The sequence below is a fragment of the Salvelinus alpinus genome, chromosome 8, assembly GCF_045679555.1.
Source record: "Salvelinus alpinus chromosome 8, SLU_Salpinus.1, whole genome shotgun sequence".
In the NCBI taxonomy this organism is placed as follows: Eukaryota; Metazoa; Chordata; class Actinopteri; order Salmoniformes; family Salmonidae; genus Salvelinus; species Salvelinus alpinus.
This window is the reverse complement of record NC_092093.1, coordinates 331,292-350,660: the sequence shown is the minus strand read 5'-3', so window position 1 is coordinate 350,660 and position 19,369 is coordinate 331,292. Positions and strand designations below refer to the sequence as shown.

The 19,369-nt window shown below is 47.4% G+C and overlaps 1 protein-coding gene across 5 annotated transcripts in view; it reads right to left on the bottom strand.

Annotated features, from left to right (window-relative positions):
* Nucleotides 1-19,242, bottom strand: part of gareml (GRB2 associated, regulator of MAPK1-like) — a 41,521-nt gene extending 22,279 nt beyond the window's left edge. For all 5 annotated transcript variants that reach the window (XR_011676359.1, XR_011676360.1, XR_011676361.1 and 2 more), the window contains exons 1-2: nucleotides 15,038-19,242; nucleotides 12,788-12,928 (exon numbers count right to left, since the gene is read on the bottom strand). Coding sequence is in view for 1 of the 5 variants with exons in the window: in XM_071412378.1 (XP_071268479.1) it covers nucleotides 12,788-12,928; nucleotides 15,038-15,152 (256 nt within the window). In the remaining 4 variants the exon portion in view is untranslated. The remainder of the gene's footprint in view (nucleotides 1-12,787; nucleotides 12,929-15,037) is intronic.
* Between the last annotated feature and the right edge of the window lie 127 nt (nucleotides 19,243-19,369).

Sequence of the window (19,369 nt, the reverse complement as noted above, 5' to 3'; positions counted from 1 at the left end):
ACCCCAGGAAGAGTAGCTGCTGCCTTGGCAGGATCCATAATAAACCCCAGGAAGAGTAGCTGCTGCCTTGGCAGGAACTAATGGGGATCCATAATAAACCCCAGGAAGAGTAGCTTCTGCCTTTGCAGGAACTAATGGTGATCCATAATAAACCCCAGAAAGAGTAGCAGCTGCTTTGACAGGAACTAATGGGGATCCATAATAAACCCCAGGAAGAGTAGCTGCTGCCTTGGCAGGAACTAATGGGGATCCATAATAAACCCCAGGAAGAATAGCTGCTCTCTTGGCAGGAACTAATGGGGATCCATAATAAACCCCAGGAAGAGTAGCTGCTGCCTAGGCAGGATCCATAATAAACCCCAGGAAGAGTAGCTGCTGCCTTGGCAGGTACTAATGGGGATCCATAATAAACCCCAGGAAGAGTAGCTGCTGCCTTGGCAGGAACTAATGGGGAGCTATAATAAACCCAAGGAAGAGTAGCTGCTGCCTTGGCAGGAACTAATGGCTATCCATAATAAACACCAGGAAGAGTAGCTGCTGCCTTGGCAGGAACTAATGGGGATCCATAATAAACCCCAGGAAGAGTAGCTGCTGCCTTGGCAGGAACTAATGGGGATCCATAATAAACCCCAGGAAGAGTAGCTGCTGCCTTGGCAGGAACTAATGGGGATCCATAATAAACCCCAGGAAGAGTAGCTGCTGCCTTGGCAGGAACTAAATGGGGATCCATAATAAACCCCAGGAAGAGTAGCTGCTGCCTTGGCAGGATCCATAATAAACCGCAGGAAGAGTAGCTGCTGCCTTGGCAGGAACTAATGGGGATCCATAATAAACCCAAGGAAGAGTAGCTGCTGCCTTGGCAGGAACTAATGGGGATCCACAATAAACCTCAGGAAGAGCAGCTGCTGCCTTGGCAGGAACTAATGGGGATCCATAATAAACCCAAGGAAGAGTATCTGCTGCCTTGGCAGGAACTCATGGGGATCCATAATAAACCCCAGGAAGAGTAGCTGCTGCCTTGGCAGGAACTAATGAGGATCCCTAATAAACTCCAGGAAGAGTAGCTGCTGCCTTGGCAGGAACTAATGGGGATCCATAATAAACCCCAGGAAGAGTAGCTGCTGCCTTGGCAGGAACTAATGAGGATCCATAATAAACCCCAGGAAGAGTAGCTGCTGCCTTGGCAGGAACTAATGGGGATCCATAATAACCCACAACAAGAGTAGCTGTTGCCTTGGCAGGAACTAATGGGGATCCATAATAAACCCCAGGAAGAGTAGCTGCTGCCTTGGCAGGAACTAATGGTGATCCATAATAAACCCCAGGAAGACTAGCTGCTGCCTTGGCAGGAACTAAATGGGGATCCATAATAAACCCCAGGAAGAGTAGCTGCTGCCTCGGCAGGAACTAATGGGGATCCATAATAAACCCCAGGAAGAGTAGCTGCTGCCTTGGCAGGAACTAATGAGGATCCCTAATAAACTCCAGGAAGAGTAGCTGCTGCCTTGGCAGGAACTAATGGGGATCCATAATAAACCCCAGGAAGAGTAGCTGCTGCCTTGGCAGGAACTAATGAGGATCCATAATAAACCCCAGGAAGAGTAGCTGCTGCCTTGGCAGGAACTAATGGGGATCCATAATAACCCACAACAAGAGTAGCTGTTGCCTTGGCAGGAACTAATGGGGATCCATAATAAACCCCAGGAAGAGTAGCTGCTGCCTTGGCAGGAACTAATGGTGATCCATAATAAACCCCAGGAAGACTAGCTGCTGCCTTGGCAGGAACTAAATGGGGATCCATAATAAACCCCAGGAAGAGTAGCTGCTGCCTCGGCAGGAACTAATGGGGATCCATAATAAACCCCAGGAAGAGTAGCTGCTGCCTCAGCAGGAACTAATGGGGATCCATAATAAACCCCAGGAAGAGTAGCTGCTGCCTCAGCAGGAACTAATGGGGATCCATAATAAACCCCAGGAAGAGTAGCTGCTGCCTTGGCAGGAACTAAATGGGGATCTATAATAAACCCCAGGAAGAGTAGCTGCTGCCTTGGCAGGAACTAATGGGGATCCATAATAAACCCCAGGAAGAGTAGCTGCTGCTGCCTTGGCAGGAACTAATGGGGATCCATAATAAACCCCAGGAAGAGTAGCTGCTGCCTTGGCAGGATCCATAATAAACCCCAGGAAGAGTAGCTGCTGCCTTGGCAGGAACTAATGGGGATCCATAATAAACCCCAGGAAGAGCAGGAACTAATGGGGATCCATAATAAACCCCAGGAAGAGTAGCTTCTGCCTTGGCAGGAACTAATGGGGATCCATAATAAACCCCAGGAAGAGTAGCTGCTGCCTTGGCAGGATCCATAATAAACCCCAGGAAGAGTAGCTGTTGCCTTGGCAGGAACTAATGGGGATCCATAATAAACCCAAGGAAGAGTAGCTGCTGACTTGGCAGGAACTAATGGGGATCCATAATAAACCCCAGGAAGAATAGCTGCTACCTTGGCAGGAACTAATGGGGATCCATAATAAACCCCAGGAAGAGTAGCTTCTGCCTTAGCAGGAACTAATGGTGATCCATAATAAACCCCAGAAAGAGTAGCTGCTGCCTTGACAGGAACTAATGGGGATCCATAATAAACCCCAGGAAGAGTAGCTGCTGCCTTGGCAGGAACTAATGGGGATCCATAATAAACCCCAGGAAGAATAGCTGCTCTCTTGGCAGGAACTAATGGGGATCCATAATAAACCCCAGGAAGAGTAGCTGCTGCCTAGGCAGGATCCATAATAAACCCCAGGAAGAGTAGCTGCTGCCTTGGCAGGAACTAATGGGGATCCATAATAACCCACAACAAGAGTAGCTGCTGCCTTGGCAGGAACTAATGGGGATCCATAATAAACCCCAGGAAGACTAGCTGCAGCCTTGGCAGGAACTAATGGGGATCCATAATAAACCCCAGGAAGAGTAGCTGCTGCCTTGGCAGGAACTAATGGGGATCCATAATGAACCCCAGGAAGAGTAGCTGCTGCCTTGGCAGGAACTAATGGGGATCCATAATAAACCCCAGGAAGAGTAGCTGCTGCCTTGGCAGGATCCATAATAAACCCCAGGAAGAGTAGCTGCTGCCTTGGCAGGAACTAATGGGGATCCATAATAAACCCAAGGAAGAGTAGCTGCTGCCTTGGCAGGAACTAATGGGGATCCACAATAAACCTCAGGAAGAGCAGCTGCTGCCTTGGCAGGAACTAATGGGGATCCATAATAAACCCCAGGAAGAGTATCTGCTGCCTTGGCAGGAACTCATGGGGATCCATAATAAACCCCAGGAAGAGTAGCTGCTGCCTTGGCAGGAACTAATGGGGATCCATAATAAACCACAATAAGAGTAGCTGCTGCCTTGGCAGGAACTAATGGGGATCCATAATAAACCCCAGGAAGAGTAGCTGTTGCCTTGGCAGAAACTAATGGTGATCCATAATAAACCCCAGGAAGAGTAGCTGCTGCCTTGGCAGGAACTAATGGGGATCCATAATAAACCCCAGGAAGAGTAGCTGCTGCCTTGGCAGGAACTAATGGGGATCCATAATAAACCCCAGGAAGAGTAGCTGCTGCCTTGGCAGGAACTAATGGGGATCCATAATAAACCCCAGAAAGAGTAGCTGCTGCCTTGGCAGGAACTAATGGGGATCCATAATAAACCCCAGGAAGAATAGCTGCTCTCTTGGCAGGAACTAATGGGGATCCATAATAAACCCCAGGAAGAGTAGCTGCTGCCTAGGCAGGATCCATAATAAACCCCAGGAAGAGTAGCTGCTGCCTTGGCAGGAACTAATGGGGATCCATAATAACCCACAACAAGAGTAGCTGCTGCCTTGGCAGGAACTAATGGGGATCCATAATAAACCCCAGGAAGACTAGCTGCAGCCTTGGCAGGAACTAATGGGGATCCATAATAAACCCCAGGAAGAGTAGCTGCTGCCTTGGCAGGAACTAATGGGGATCCATAATGAACCCCAGGAAGAGTAGCTGCTGCCTTGGCAGGAACTAATGGGGATCCATAATAAACCCCAGGAAGAGTAGCTGCTGCCTTGGCAGGATCCATAATAAACCCCATAATAAACCCAAGGAAGAGTAGCTGCTGCCTTGGCAGGAACTAATGGGGATCCATAATAAACCCCAGGAAGAGCAGCTGCTGCCTTGGCAGGAACTAATGGGGATCCATAATAAACCCCAGGAAGAGTATCTGCTGCCTTGGCAGGAACTCATGGGGATCCATAATAAACCCCAGGAAGAGTAGCTGCTGCCTTGGCAGGAACTAATGGGGATCCATAATAACCCACAACAAGAGTAGCTGCTGCCTTGGCAGGAACTAATGGGGATCCATAATAAACCCCAGGAAGAGTAGCTGTTGCCTTGGCAGAAACTAATGGTGATCCATAATAAACCCCAGGAAGAGTAGCTGCTGCCTTGGCAGGAACTAATGGGGATCCATAATAAACCCCAGGAAGAGTAGCTGCTGCCTTGGCAGGAACTAATGGGGATCCATAATAAACCCCAGGAAGAGTAGCTGCTGCCTTGGCAGGAACTAATGGGGATCCATAATAAACCCCAGAAAGAGTAGCTGCTGCCTTGGCAGGAACTAATTGGGATCCATAATAAACCCCAGGAAGAGTAGCTGCTGCCTTGGCAGGGACTAATGGGGATCCATAATAAACCCCAGGAAGAGTAGCTGCTGCCTTGACAGGAACTAATGGGGATCCATAATAAACCCCAGGAAGAGTAGCTGCTGCCTTGACAGGAACTAATGGGGATCCATAATAAACCCCAGAAAGAGTAGATGCTACCTTGGCAGGATCCATAATGAATATAAATACAAAAACGTGGGTGAGACGTGGTCTCTAAACGTGGGGGAGACGTGGTCTCTAAACGTGGGGGAGACGTGGTCTCTAAACGTGGTCTCTAAACGTGGGTGAGACGTGGTCTCTAAACGTGGGGGAGACGTGGTCTCTAAACGTGGGTGAGACGTGGTCTCTAAACGTGGGTGAGACGTGGTCTCTAAACGTGGGGGAGACGTGGTCTCTAAACGTGGGTGAGATGTGGTCTCTAAACGTGGGGGAGACGTGGTCTCTAAACGTGGGTGAGACGTGGTCTCTAAACGTGGGTGAGACGTGGTCTCTAAACGTGGGTGAGTCGTGGTCTCTAAACGTGGGGGAGACGTGGACTCTAAACGTGGGTGAGACGTGGTCTCTAAACGTGGGTGAGACGTGGTCTCTAAACGTGGGTGAGTCGTGGTCTCTAAACGTGGGTGAGACGTGGACTCTAAACGTGGGTGAGACGTGGTCTCTAAACGTGGGTGAGACGTGGTCTCTAAACGTGGGGGAGACATGGTCTCTAAACGTGGGTGAGATGTGGTCTCTAAACGTGGTCTCTAAACGTGGGTGAGACATGGTCTCTAAACGTGGGGGAGACGTGGTCTCTAAACGTGGGGGAGACGTGGTCTCTAAACGTGGGGGAGACGTGGTCTCTAAACGTGGGTGAGATGTGGTCTCTAAACGTGGTCTCTAAACGTGGGTGAGACGTGGACTCTAAACGTGGGTGAGACGTGGACTCTAAACGTGGGTGAGACGTGGTCTCTAAACGTGGGGGAGACGTGGTCTCTAAACGTGGGTGAGACGTGGTCTCTAAACATGGGTGAGACGTGGTCTCTAAACGTGGGGGAGACGTGGTCTCTAAACGTGGGTGAGACGTGGTTTATAAATGTGGTTTCTAGTCAGAGAAAAGGAAGGTGTCCAGACTTTCTAAAACAAATATTAAAAAGCAGACTACTGTTGCCAGTGGCGTATACACCCCCCCTTCCCCCTTCAGGGGGCCCTTTAGTTAAATCTGACCTCCTCTCTCAGCCAATCAGAAGCTAGAGGGGTTGTTATGGTAACCGTTAAACAAGCTCCATTCTCACGCTGAACAGAGATACATCACTATGGAGACACACAAACACAAACACACACACAACCTCTATCTGTCTCCCCATTTTCTCCTCCTCCATTTCTCTTCCTCTTACCTCCTCCTTCTCACCTCCAGCTCCTGTCCTCCTCCTCCCCCCCTTCTCCTCCATCTTTCCTTACCTCCAGCTCCTGTCTTCCTCCCCCTCCTCTCCTCCCTCGTTCTCTTCTTCCCCCCTCTGATCCACAACAGACACATTTCTCCAAAGGTCTGAAAGTATCATCTCTAACCCCTCCCCTCCCCTGATTTCTGTTCTTGTAAAAGCCTGGGTTTTCTGTACGTTTACACTAGACGCTTATTACCTAAAATGGATCAATTGAAAGTGTGGGTTCACAGCTCCAATCCAGATGTTTTGTTCATTACTGAGACGTGGTTAAGGAAGAGTGTTTTGAATACTGATGTTAACCTTTCTGGTTATAACATTTTTCAGCAAAACAGATCTTCCAAAAGGTGGGGGAGTGGCGATCTTTACCAAGGATCACCTTCAGTGCTCGGTTGTCTCCACCAAGTCTGTCCCCAAACAATTTGATTTGCTGGTTTTAAGCATTAAACTTTCAAATAGCTCTTAGTTGACTGTTGCTGGGTGTTATCGTCCTCCATCAGCACCGGTACCCTACCTGCCCTAAGCTCTCTCCTGGCCCCGTACACCAAGTCTGAATTTGTCCTGCTAGGTGACCTAAACTGGGACATGCTTAAACCACCTGACCAAGTCCTAAAGCAATGTGACTCCCTAAATCTTTCTCAGATTATTACCAATCCCATAAAGGTATGACTCCAAACACCCAGAAAAGGCTACTCTCCTCGATGTTATCCTCACAAATAATCCTGATAGGTATCAGTCTGGTGTTTTCTGTAATGACCTTAGTGATCACTGTTTAACAGCCTGTGTTTGTAATGGCTGCTCAGTGAAACGACTTGTCCTGATGTCATAGACACTTGCTAAAAAACTTTAATGAGCAAGCCTTCCTTCATGATCTGGCCTCTGTAAAATGGTATAGAATCAGCTTGGTCCCCTCTGTTTTACAGCCTGTGTTCATAAAGGCCTCTGTAAAATGGTATAGAATCAGCTTGGTCCCCTCTGTTTTACAGCCTGTGTTCATAAAGGCCTCTGTAAAATGGTATAGAATCAGCTTGGTCCCCTCTGTTTTACAGCCTGTGTTCATAAAGGCCTCTGTAAAATGGTATAGAATCAGCTTGGTCCCCTCTGTTTTACAGCCTGTGTTCATAAAGGCCTCTGTAAAATGGTATAGAATCAGCTTGGTCCCCTCTGTTTTACAGCCTGTGTTCATAAAGGCCTCTGTAAAATGGTATAGAATCAGCTTGGTCCCCTCTGTTTTACAGCCTGTGTTCATAAAGGCCTCTGTAAAATGGTATAGAATCAGCTTGGTCCCCTCTGTTTTACAGCCTGTGTTCATAAAGGCCTCTGTAAAATGGTATAGAATCAGCTTGGTCCCCTCTGTTTTACAGCCTGTGTTCATAAAGGCCTCTGTAAAATGGTATAGAATCAGCTTGGTCCCCTCTGTTTTACAGCCTGTGTTCATAAAGGCCTCTGTAAAATGGTATAGAATCAGCTTGGTCCCCTCTGTTTTACAGCCTGTGTTCATAAAGGCCTCTGTAAAATGGTATAGAATCAGCTTGGTCCCCTCTGTCGAAGATGCTTGGACCTTCTTTTTTTATATTTTCAGTGGTATTGTCAACAAACACGCCCCCATAAAGAAAATGAGAATTAAAAACAGGTTCAGCCCCTGGTTCGACCGTGATCTGGCAGAGTTACTCCACCTCAAGAACACCATTTGGTGAAAGGCTCGGCACACGCATACTCAGGCTGACTGGCTCTCGTTCAGGCTGATGAGAAATAAGTGCACTCAGGCTATCCAGAAGGCCAAAGTCAGTTACTTTAAGGAGCAGTTCTCTCTCTGTGGGTCTAACCCCAAGAAGTTCTGGAAAACGGTTAAAGACCTGGAGAATAAACCCTCCTCCTCACCTTCTCTCAGCACATATCAAAGCTGCAGGCTAAAGTTAAATCTAGACTTGGTTTCCTCTATGGTAATCTTCAACCTAGCTGCCAAACTAACCCTGATACAGATGACCATCCTTCCCATGCTAAATTACGGAGACATAATTTATAGATCGGCAGGTAAGGGTGCTCTCGAGAGGCTAGATGTTCTTTACCATTCGGCCATCAGATTTGCCACCAATGCTCCTTAAATCAAATCAAATCAAATCAAATCAAATTTTATTAGTCACATACACATGGTTAGCAGATGTTAATGCGAGTGTAGCGAAATGCTTGTGCTTCTAGTTCCGACAATGCAGTAATAACCAACAAGTAATCTAACCTAACAATTCCACAACTACTACCTTATACACACACACAAGTGTAAAGGGATAAAGAATATGTACATAAAGATATATGAATGAGTGGTGGTACAGAACGGCATGGCAAGATGCAGTAGATGGTATAGAATACGGTATATACATATGAGATGAGTACTGTAGGGTATGTAAACATAAAGTGGCATAGTTTAAAGTGGCTAGTGGTACATGTATTACATAAAGATGGCAAGATGCAGTAGATGATATAGAGTACAGTATATACATATGAGATGGGTAATGTAGGGTATGTAAACATTATATTAAGTGGCATTGTTTAAAGTGGCTAGTGGTACATTTTTACATAATTTCCATCAATTCCCATTTTTAAAGTGGCTGGAGTTGAGTCAGTATGTTGGCAGCGGCCGCTAAATGTTAGTGGTGGCTGTTTAACAGTCTGATGGCCTTGAGATAGAAGCTGTTTTTCAGTCTCTCGGTCCCTGCTTTGATGCACCTGTACTGACCTCGCCTTCTGGATGATAGCGGGGTGAACAGGCAGTGGCTTGGGTGGTTGTTGTCCTTGATGATCTTTATGGCCTTCCTGTGACATCGGGTGGTGTAGGTGTCCTGGAGGGCAGGTAGTTTGCCCCCGGTGATGCGTTCTGCAGACCTCACTACCCTCTGGAGAGCCTTACGGTTGTGGGCGGAGCAGTTGCCGTACCAGGCGGTGATACAGCCCGACAGGATGCTCTCGATTGTGCATCTGTAGAAGTTTGTGAGTGCTTTTGGTGACAAGCCGAATTTCTTCAGCCTCCTGAGGTTGAAGAGGCGCTGCTGCGCCTTCTTCACAACGCTGTCTGTGTGGGTGGACCAATTCAGTTTGTCCGTGATGTGTACACCGAGGAACTTAAAACTTTCCACCTTCTCCACTACTGACCCGTCGATGTGGATAGGGGGGTGCTCCCTCTGCTGTTTCCTGAAGTCCACAATCATCTCCTTTGTTTTGTTGACGTTGAGTGTGAGGTTATTTTCCTGACACCACACTCCGAGGGCCCTCACCTCCTCCCTGTAGGCCGTCTCGTCGTTGTTGGTAATCAAGCCTACCACTGTAGTGTCATCCGCAAACTTGATGATTGAGTTGGAGGCGTGCATGGCCACGCAGTCGTGGGTGAACAGGGAGTACAGGAGAGGGCTCAGAACGCACCCTTGTGGGGCCCCAGTGTTGAGGATCAGCGGGGTGGAGATGTTGTTACCTACCCTCACCACCTGGGGGCGGCCCGTCAGGAAGTCCAGGACCCAGTTGCACAGGGCGGGGTCGAGACCCAGGGTCTCGAGCTTGATGACGAGTTTGGAGGGTACTATGGTGTTAAATGCTGAGCTGTAATCGATGAACAGCATTCTCACATGGGTATTCCTCTTGTCCAGATGGGTTAGGGCAGTGTGCAGTGTGGTTGCGATTGCGTCGTCTGTGGACCTATTGGGTCGGTAAGCAAATTGGAGTGGGTCTAGGGTGTCCGGTAGGGTGGAGGTGATATGGTCCTTGACTAGTCTCTCAAAGCACTTCATGATGACGGAAGTGAGTGCTACGGGGCGGTAGTCGTTTAGCTCAGTTACCTTAGCTTTCTTGGGAACAGGAACAATGGTGGCCCTCTTGAAGCATGTGGGAACAGCAGACTGGGATAAGGATTGATTGAATATTTCCGTAAACACACCAGCCAGCTGGTCTGCGCATGCTCTGAGGACGCGGCTGGGAATGCCGTCTGGGCCTGCAGCCTTGCGAGGGTTAACACGTTTAAATGTTTTACTCACCTCGGCTGCAGTGAAGGAGAGCCCGCAGGTTTTGGTAGGGGGCCGTGTCAGTGGCACTGTATTGTCCTCAAAGCGGGCAAAAAAGTTGTTTAGCCTGTCTGGGAGCAAGACATCCTGGTCCGCGACGGGGCTGGTTTTCTTTTTGTAATCCGTGATTGACTGTAGACCCTGCCACATACCTCTTGTGTCTGAGCTGTTGAATTGCGACTCGATTTTGTCTCTGTACTGGGACTTAGCCTGTTTGATTGCCTTGCGGAGAGAATAGCTACACTGTTTGTATTCGGTCATGCTTCCGGTCACCTTGCCCTGGTTAAAAGCAGTGGTTCGCGCTTTCAGTTTCACGCGAATGCTGCCGTCAATCCACGGTTTCTGGTTTGGGAATGTTTTAATCGTTGCTGTGGGTACGACATCGTCAATGCACTTCCTAATGAACTCGCTCACCGAATCAGCATATTCGTCAATATTGTTGTTGGACGCAATGCGGAACATATTCCAATCCGCGTGATCGAAGCAGTCTTGAAGCGTGGATTCAGATTGGTCGGACCAGCGTTGAACAGACCTGAGCGCGGGAGCTTGTTGTTTGAGTTTCTGTTTGTAGGCTGGAATCAACAAAATGGAGTCGTGGTCAGCTTTTCCGAAAGGGGGGCGGGGGAGGGCCTTATATGCGTCGCGGAAATTAGTATAACAATGATCTAGGGTTTTTCCAGCCCTGGTAGCACAATCGATATGCTGATAGAATTTAGGGAGTTTTGTTTTTAGATTAGCCTTGTTAAAATCCCCAGCTACGATGAATGCAGCCTCAGGGTGTGTGGTTTCCAGTTTACAAAGAGTCAGATAAAGTTCGTTCAGGGCCATCGATGTGTCTGCTTGGGGGGGAATATATACGGCTGTGATTATGATTGAAGAGAATTCCCTTGGTAGATAATGCGGTCGACATTTGATTGTGAGGAGTTCTAGATCAGGTGAACAGAATGACTTGAGTTCCTGTGTGTTGTTATGATGATCACACCACGTCTCGTTAATCATAAGGCATACCCCCCCGCCCCTCTTCTTACCGGAAAGATGTTTGTTTCTGTCGGCGCGATGCATGAAGAAACCAGCTGGCTGCACCGACTCCGTTAGCGTCTCTTGAGTTAGCCATGTTTCCGTGAAGCAGAGCACGTTGCAATCCCTGATGTCTCTCTGGAATGCTACCCGTGCTCGGATTTCGTCAACCTTATTGTCAAGAGACTGGACATTGGCGAGTAGTATGCTAGGGAGTGGAGCGCGATGTGCCCGTCTCCGAAGCCTGACCACGAGACCGCCTCGTTTGCCCCTTTTTCGGCGTCGCACAGGGTCGCCGGCTGGGATCAGATCCATTGTATTGGGTGGAAGGCAAAACACTGGATCCGTTTCGGGAAAGTCATATTCCTGGTAGGAACGATGATGAGTTGACGTTAATCGTATATTCAGTAGTTCCTCCCGACTGTATGTAATGAAACCTAAGATTACCTGGGGTACCGATGTAAGAAATAACACATAAAAAAACAGAATACTGCATATTTTCCAAGGAACGCGAAGCGAGGCGGCCATCTCTTTTCGGCGCCGGAAGTTAGTGATAGGACACATCACTGCACTCTGTACTCCTCTGTAAACTGGTCATCTCTGTATACCCTTCGCAAGACCCACTGGTTGATGTTTATTTAAAAAACCCTCTTAGGCCTCACTCCCCCCTCTCTGAGATATCTACTGCAGCCCTCATCCTCCCCATACAACACCCGTTCACTCCCCCCTCTCTGAGATATCTACTGCAGCCCTCATCCTCCACGTACAACACCCGTTCTGCCAGTCACATTCTGTTAAAGGTCCCCAAACCACACACATCCCTGGGTCACTCCTATTTTCAGTTCGCTGCAGCTAGCGACTGGAACGAGCTGCAACAAACACTCAAACTGGACAGTTTTATCTCCATCTCTTCATTCAAAGACTCAATCATGGACACTCTTACTGACAGTTGTGGCTGCTTTGTGTGAAATATTGTTGTCTCTACCTTCTTGCCCTTTGTGCTGTTGTCTGTGCCCAATAATGTTTGTACCATGTTTTGTGCTGCTGCCATGTTGTGTTGCTACCATGCTGTGTTGTTGTCTTAGGTCTCTCTTTATGTAGTGTTGTCTCTCTTGTCATGCGTGTTTTGTTCTATATTTTAATTAAATGTATTTGTATCCCCAGCCCCAGAAGGAGGCCTTTTGGTAGGCCGTCATTGTAATTAAGAATTTGTTCTTTAACTGACCTGCCTAGTTAAATACTGCTACTCTCTGTTATTATCTATGCATAGTCACTTTAATAACTTTACCTACATGTACATATTACCTCAACTAACCGGTGACCCCGCACATTGACTCTGTACCGGTACCCCCCTCTGGTACTGTAGAGGTGTGTGTGTGTGTGTGTGTGTGTGTGTGTGTGTGTGTGTGTGTGTGTGTGTGTGTGTGTGTGTGTGTTCTCACCCTGGTACTGTTGAGGTGTGTGTGTGTGTGTGTGTGTGTGTGTGTGTGTGTGTGTGTGTGTGTGTGTGTGTGTGTGTGTGTGTGTGTTCTCACCCTGGTACTGTAGAGGTGTGTGTGTGTGTGTGTGTGTGTGTTCTCACCCTGGTACTGGAGAGGTGTGTGTGTGTGTGTGTGTTCTCACCCTGGTACTGGAGAGGAATGTCTATCTTGGGTCCGATGACGTAGTGTCCTTCTTCCAGAGAGAGAGCGGTGACGGTGGTCCACTGACGACACGAGTGGAGCAACACCATATCATCCTCACACAGACCCTCTACACACTCCCCTAGAGACCCAGACGCACAAATACACAAGTTACAACCCTCTACACACTCCCCTAGAGACCCAGACGCACAAATACACAAGTTACAACCCTCTACACACTCCCCTAGAGACCCAGACGCACAAATACACACGTTACAACCCTCTACACACTCCCCTAGAGACCCAGACGCACAAATACACACGTTACAACCCTCTACACACTCCCCTAGAGACCCAGACGCACAAATACACAAGTTACAATTTACACAATTTACAATAGTAACAATTTACACAAGTCACACAACCATCACAGGTGTGACTAATTCCCTAATTACTGTGCTCTTAATTGAGATACTGTTAACGGATTGATTCATTGAGAGCTTGTTAACGGATTGATTCATTGAGCGCTTGTTAACGGATTGATTCATTGAGCGCTTGTTAACGGATTGATTCATTGAGAGCTTGTTAACGGATTGATTCATTGAGAGCTTGTTAACAGATTGATTCATTGAGAGCTTGTTAACGGATTGATTCATTGAGAGCTTGTTAACAGATTGATTCATTGAGAGGTGAAAGGATTGATTCATTGAGAGCTTGTTAACGGATTGATTCATTGAGAGCTTGTTAACGGATTGATTCATTGAGCGCTTGTTAACGGATTGATTCATTGAGAGCTTGTTAACGGATTGATTCATTGAGAGCTTGTTAACAGATTGATTCATTAACTGATTGGCTTCCTGTTTTTCTCTTTATACCCCTTGTTTTCTTTGTTTGAGGTGTGGCTGGCCAGGGGAAGGTACAGGGGAGAGGTGTGGCTGGCCAGGGGAAGGTACAGGGGAGAGGTGTGGCTGGCCAGGGGAAGGTACAGGGGAGAGGTGTGGCTGGCCAGGGGAAGGTACAGGGGAGAAGTGTGGCTGGCCATGGGAAGGTACAGGGGAGAAGTGTGGCTGGCCAGGGCAACGTACAGGGGAGAGGTGTGGCTGGCCAGGGCAACGTACAGGGGAGAAGTGTGGCTGGCCAGGGGAAGGTACAGGGGAGTCTGTAGTCCTATCTGTGTAAACCTAGGGGGGTGTAGTCAGATCTATGTAAACCTAGGGGGGTGTAGTCAGATCTATGTAAACCTAGGGGGGTGTAGTCAGATATATGTAAACCTAGGGGGGTGTAGTCAGATCTATGTAAACCTAGGGGGGTGTAGTCAGATCCATGTAATCCTGGGGGGGGGTGTAGTCAGATCTATGTAAACCTAGGGGGGTGTAGTCAGATCTATGTAAACCTAGGGGGGTGTAGTCAGATCTATGTAAACCTAGGGGGGTGTAGTCAGATCTATGTAAACCTAGGGGGGTGTAGTCAGATCTATGTAAACCTAGGGGGGTGTAGTCAGATCTATGTAAACCTAGGGGGGTGTAGTCAGATCTATGGTACCTAGGGGGGTGTAGTCAGATCTATGTAAACCTAGGGGGGTGTAGTCAGATCTATGTAAACCTATGGGGGTGTAGTCAGATCTATGGTACCTAGGCGGGGTGTAGTCAGATCTATGTAAACCTGGGGGGGTGTAGTCAGATCAATGTTACCTAGGGGGGTGTAGTCAGATCTACGGTAGCTAGGGGGGTGTCATCATATGGGGGTGGGGGCACGCTTTTTGTCCAGTGTAAAATGCCTCAAACCTGGTGATCGGTTTCCTTGCGCTGCTCGTTAGTATTCAGAACACTCACCGGCAGATTACAGAATTTACATATGAAAAGCAGGACTTTAGCGACACAACAGACACTTTGTGGTGGTTTGGCCAAACTGTTAAATAACTGATTTGCTACCGTGAGGGGTTCAATTGAAGCTGCTGCAACAAGTCATGTTTATTACAGACCGAGTAGTCTACATACCAGTAGACCTGCCCAAACGTTTACACGTTTATAAACTAGTTTTATCCACTGCTGATTCTTCTTTAATGTCCAGTTCCAGTTCCAAATTCAATCAATCATTATTATTCTCCACACGGATAATACTGTTATAGAGCCAGTTTAGTGTTTAGGAAGGAATATTGTGTTAAGATAGAGAAGATGGTGTAGTAGGCTAAGAGAAGGATGGATAGAGGGAGGATAGAGGAGTCAGTGAGGTGTGTCCTCGAAGGTCTTACCAGGCGCCAGGCGGACCAGACAGGGCAGGCGGACCTTACTGACCACAGCATCTAACGGAACCGACACGGAGCTCCAAGACACCTCCGACAGGCTGGTCCAAAGCTTCTCCATCATATCTCATACTGGCACTACGTCATCACACCCCACACCGGGAGAGGTCCGGGATGGTGCAGCTCTTCGCTCAGTCTCACCATTTTTTGGAGAGAAAGTTGATCTGAGAGAGAGCGCACGGAAGGTGTGGGCGGGGGAACTAGCGAGCTCTGTTCCTGTTCTTCTCGCGGACATCTACTCCTCCTCCCATCTCTCTCTAAGCGTCACTCCCTCCCATCGAACAGCCAATCATTGACTCCAGCGGATCCTCCAGGCCGGTTGTTTACTGAATGAGCTCCGCTGGGAGAATTGACAGGCTCAAACCAACTGCCTCGCGAGGAAGCGGGCTGAAACCTGTGCAGCGGTGAATGAATCTAATGGAATCTAAATATCAACCCTGGTTTCTATTAGACACCTTAATGAATACTTTTAAATTATACAGTATGTGAGGTAAACAAAAATGACATTTTCCTTCAAGTAGAATTTTTAAGATTGCTAATTGTACTGTGCCTATTACAACAAAAATACTTAAATACATGTAATTTTCTCCTTGAAACATTTTATTGAAAAACTGTAGAATTCCATGTATTCCTATGGAGGAGTGCTCCTACTGGGGAGAGACAATATGGTCGACCGGTGGCTTCAAAGCCTCTCAATGGCCAATACATAGTAATCCAGGGTTTATATAGGTAATTGGTTTCTGAGTTCTACTGCAGACCTGTTGCTACTGAGTTCTACTGCAGACCTGTTTCTACTGCAGACCTGTTTCTACTGAGTTCTACTGCAGACCTGTTTCTACTGAGTTCTACGTCAGACCTGTTTCTACTGAGTTCTACTGCAGACCTGTTGCTACTGAGTTCTACTGCAGACCTGTTTCTACGGAGTTCTACTGCAGACCTGTTTCTACTGAGTTCTACTGCAGACCTGTTGCTACTGAGTTCTACCGCAGACCTGTTTCTACGTCAGACCTGTTTCTACTGAGTTCTACTGCAGACCTGTTTCTACTGAGTTCTACTGCAGACCTGTTTCTACTGAGTTCTACTGCAGACCTGTTTCTACTGCAGACCTGTTTCTACTACAGACTTGTACTTCACTACAGAGAAGTCATGTTGATTTCACTCCAGCCAATCACAAAGTAAATTACCCAGCCATCACCTTTGTCTTGAGACATGCAATGGAGATATCTCAAGATACTTACGTTCAGGACATGTCTCAAAACACATTGAAGAGATTTCCAGAGACAGCCTGTCTCAAGACACTAATGCCATGAGACATTTTATGTACAGTGCCTTCAGAAAGTATTCAGACCCCTTGACTTTTTCCACATTTTGTTACGTTACAGCCTTATTCTAAAATGGATTCAATATTATTTTTCCCTTGTCAATCTACACACAATACGCCATGACAAAGTGAAAACAGGTTTAGACATTTTTGCAAATGTATTACAAATAAAAACAGAAATACCTTATTTACATAAGTATTCAGACCCTTTGCTATGAGATGTGAAATTGAGTTCAGGTGCATCCTGTTTCCATTGATCATCCTTGAGATGTTTCTACAACTTGATTGGAGTCGACCTGTGGAAAATTCAATTGATTGGATATGATTTGGAAAGGCACACACCTGTCTATATAAAGGTCCCACAGTTGACAGTGCATGTCAGAGCAAAAACCAAGCCATGAGGTCGAAGGAATTGTCCGTAGAGCTCCAAGACAGGATTGTGTCGAGGCACAGATCTGGGGAAGGGTACCAAAACATTGCTGCAGCATTGAAGGTCCCCAAGAACACAGTGGCCTCCATCATTCTTAAATGGAAGAAGTTTGGAACCAGCCAAAACTCTTCCAAGAGCTTACTGCCCGGCCAAACTGAGCAATCGGGGGAGAAGGGCTTTGGTCAGGGAGGTGACCAAGAACCCGATGTTCACTCTGACAGAGCTCTAGAGTTCCTCTGTGTATGTGGGAGAACCTTCCAGAAGGACAACCATCTCTGCAGCACTCCAACAATCAATCTTTATGGTAGTCTGATGAGGGAAGTTATGACTGGATGATTATAGCTGTTTGTTTTTACATGTGCTATTGCTCCCTTCTGTCAGGATAAGAGAATGGGAGACATGTTAGCAACTCAAAAGTAACTAAGGCATTGTTAAAAAGAACATAACGCCTGCCAAGATCCTTTCTTCCCATGAGAACAGACAAAGTGCTTAACTGATTCATTGAATTTTCAGACTCAACATAGAATAAAGCTGGGTCCTATCTGGTGCCAAACAGTACGCCCTCATGGACGGTTGGGATATCTACTTCATCATAGAATAAAGCTGGGTCCTATCTGGTGCCAAACAGTACGCCCTCATGGACGGTTGGGATATCTACTTCAGCATAGAATAAAGCTGGGTCCTATCTGGTGCCAAACAGTACGCCCTCATGGACGGTTGGGATATCTACTTCAGCATAGAATAAAGCTGGGTCCTATCTGGTGCCAAACAGTACGCCCTCATGGACGGTTGGGATATCTACTTCAGCTGAGTTATTCAGAATTAAAGGACAGGAAAATGGCAAGGTGTGTTTATTTTTTTTAAATGTAGCCCTTATTTTACTAGGCAAGTCAGTTTAGAACAAATTCTTAGTTTATTTATGTTATTGCTGTATATATGATAACCAGTGACATTTTATTATCCAGCAGATTGTGGAACAGCTCGGGGATCCCAACAAGAGATGAGCGTCTGACTGCCTCTGAAGAGATGGTTGTTTGGAGTGCTCTACCGCCTTTACCACAAGTTCTTTTGGTCAATAAATCTTGATTGGTATGAACATTCATTAGGTTGCAGGGAGGAGAAAAATGAAGACATGGATACTGAACAGAAATATCGAGGCAAGGTGGTGCAAAGTGTTGGTCCCGTGTTTCATGAGCTGAAATAACAGATCCCAGGAATGTTTCATACGTACGAAAAGCGCATCTCTCTAAAATGTGCAAATTTGTTTATCCCTATTAGTTAGCATTTCTCCTTTTACAGGATGATTCACACACCTGATAGGTGTGGCATATCAAGAAGTTGTGTCCCGCCACAGATGTCTCAAGTTTTGAGGGAGCGTGCAATTGGCATTCCGACCGCAGTAATGTCCACCAGAGATGTTGCCAGTGAAATAATGTTATTTTCTCTACTATAAACCACCTAAAGTCGTTGTAGAGAATTTGGCAGTACGTCCAACCGGCCTCAGAAGCACAGACCAAGTGTAACCACACCAGCTCACATCCGGCTTCTTCATCTGCAGGATAATAGGCGGTGGTGGGGGGGGGGGGATTTGTCTGTTATAAAGCCATTGTGGGGAAAACCTAATTCTGATTGAGTGGGCCTATGCCCACCCATGGCTGCACCCCTGCCCAGTCATTAGACATCTATAGATTAGGGTCTAATGAATGGATTTCTATTGACTGACTTCCTTGTATGAACTATATACATCAAGGGCTCCCTCTGCTGTACACACTAAGGAGCATGGTAAAGGGCTCCCTCTGCTGGACACACTAAGGAGCATGGTAAAGGGCTCCCTCTGCTGGACACACTAAGGAGCATGGTAAAGGGCTCCCTCTGCTGGACACACTAAGGAGCATGGTAAAGGGCTCCCTCTGCTGGACACACTAAGGAGCATGGTAAAGGGCTCCCTCTGCTGGACACACTAAGGAGCATGGTAAAGGGCTCCCTCTGCTGGACACACTAAGGAGCATGGTAAAGGGCTCCCTCTGCTGGACACACTAAGGAGCATGGTAAAGGGCTCCCTCTGCTGGACACACTAAGGAGCATGGTAAAGGGCTCCCTCTGCTGGACACACTAAGGAGCATGGTAAAGGGCTCCCTCTGCTGGACACACACTAAGGAGCATGGTAAAGGGCTCCCTCTGCTGGACACACTAAGGAGCATGGTAAAGGGCTCCCTCTGCTGGACACACTAAGGAGCATGGTAAAGGGCTCCCTCTGCTGGACACACTAAGGAGCATGGTAAAGGGCTCCCTCTGCTGGACACACACTAAGGAGCATGGTAAAGGGCTCCCTCTGCTGGACACACTAAGGAGCATGGTAAAGGGCTCCCTCTGCTGGACACACACTAAGGAGCGTGGTAAAGGGCTCCCTCTGCTGGACACACTAAGGAGCATGGTAAAGGGCTCCCTCTGCTGGACACACTAAGGAGCATGGTAAAGGGCTCCCTCTGCTGGACACACTAAGGAGCATGGTAAAGAACAGAAGACACCA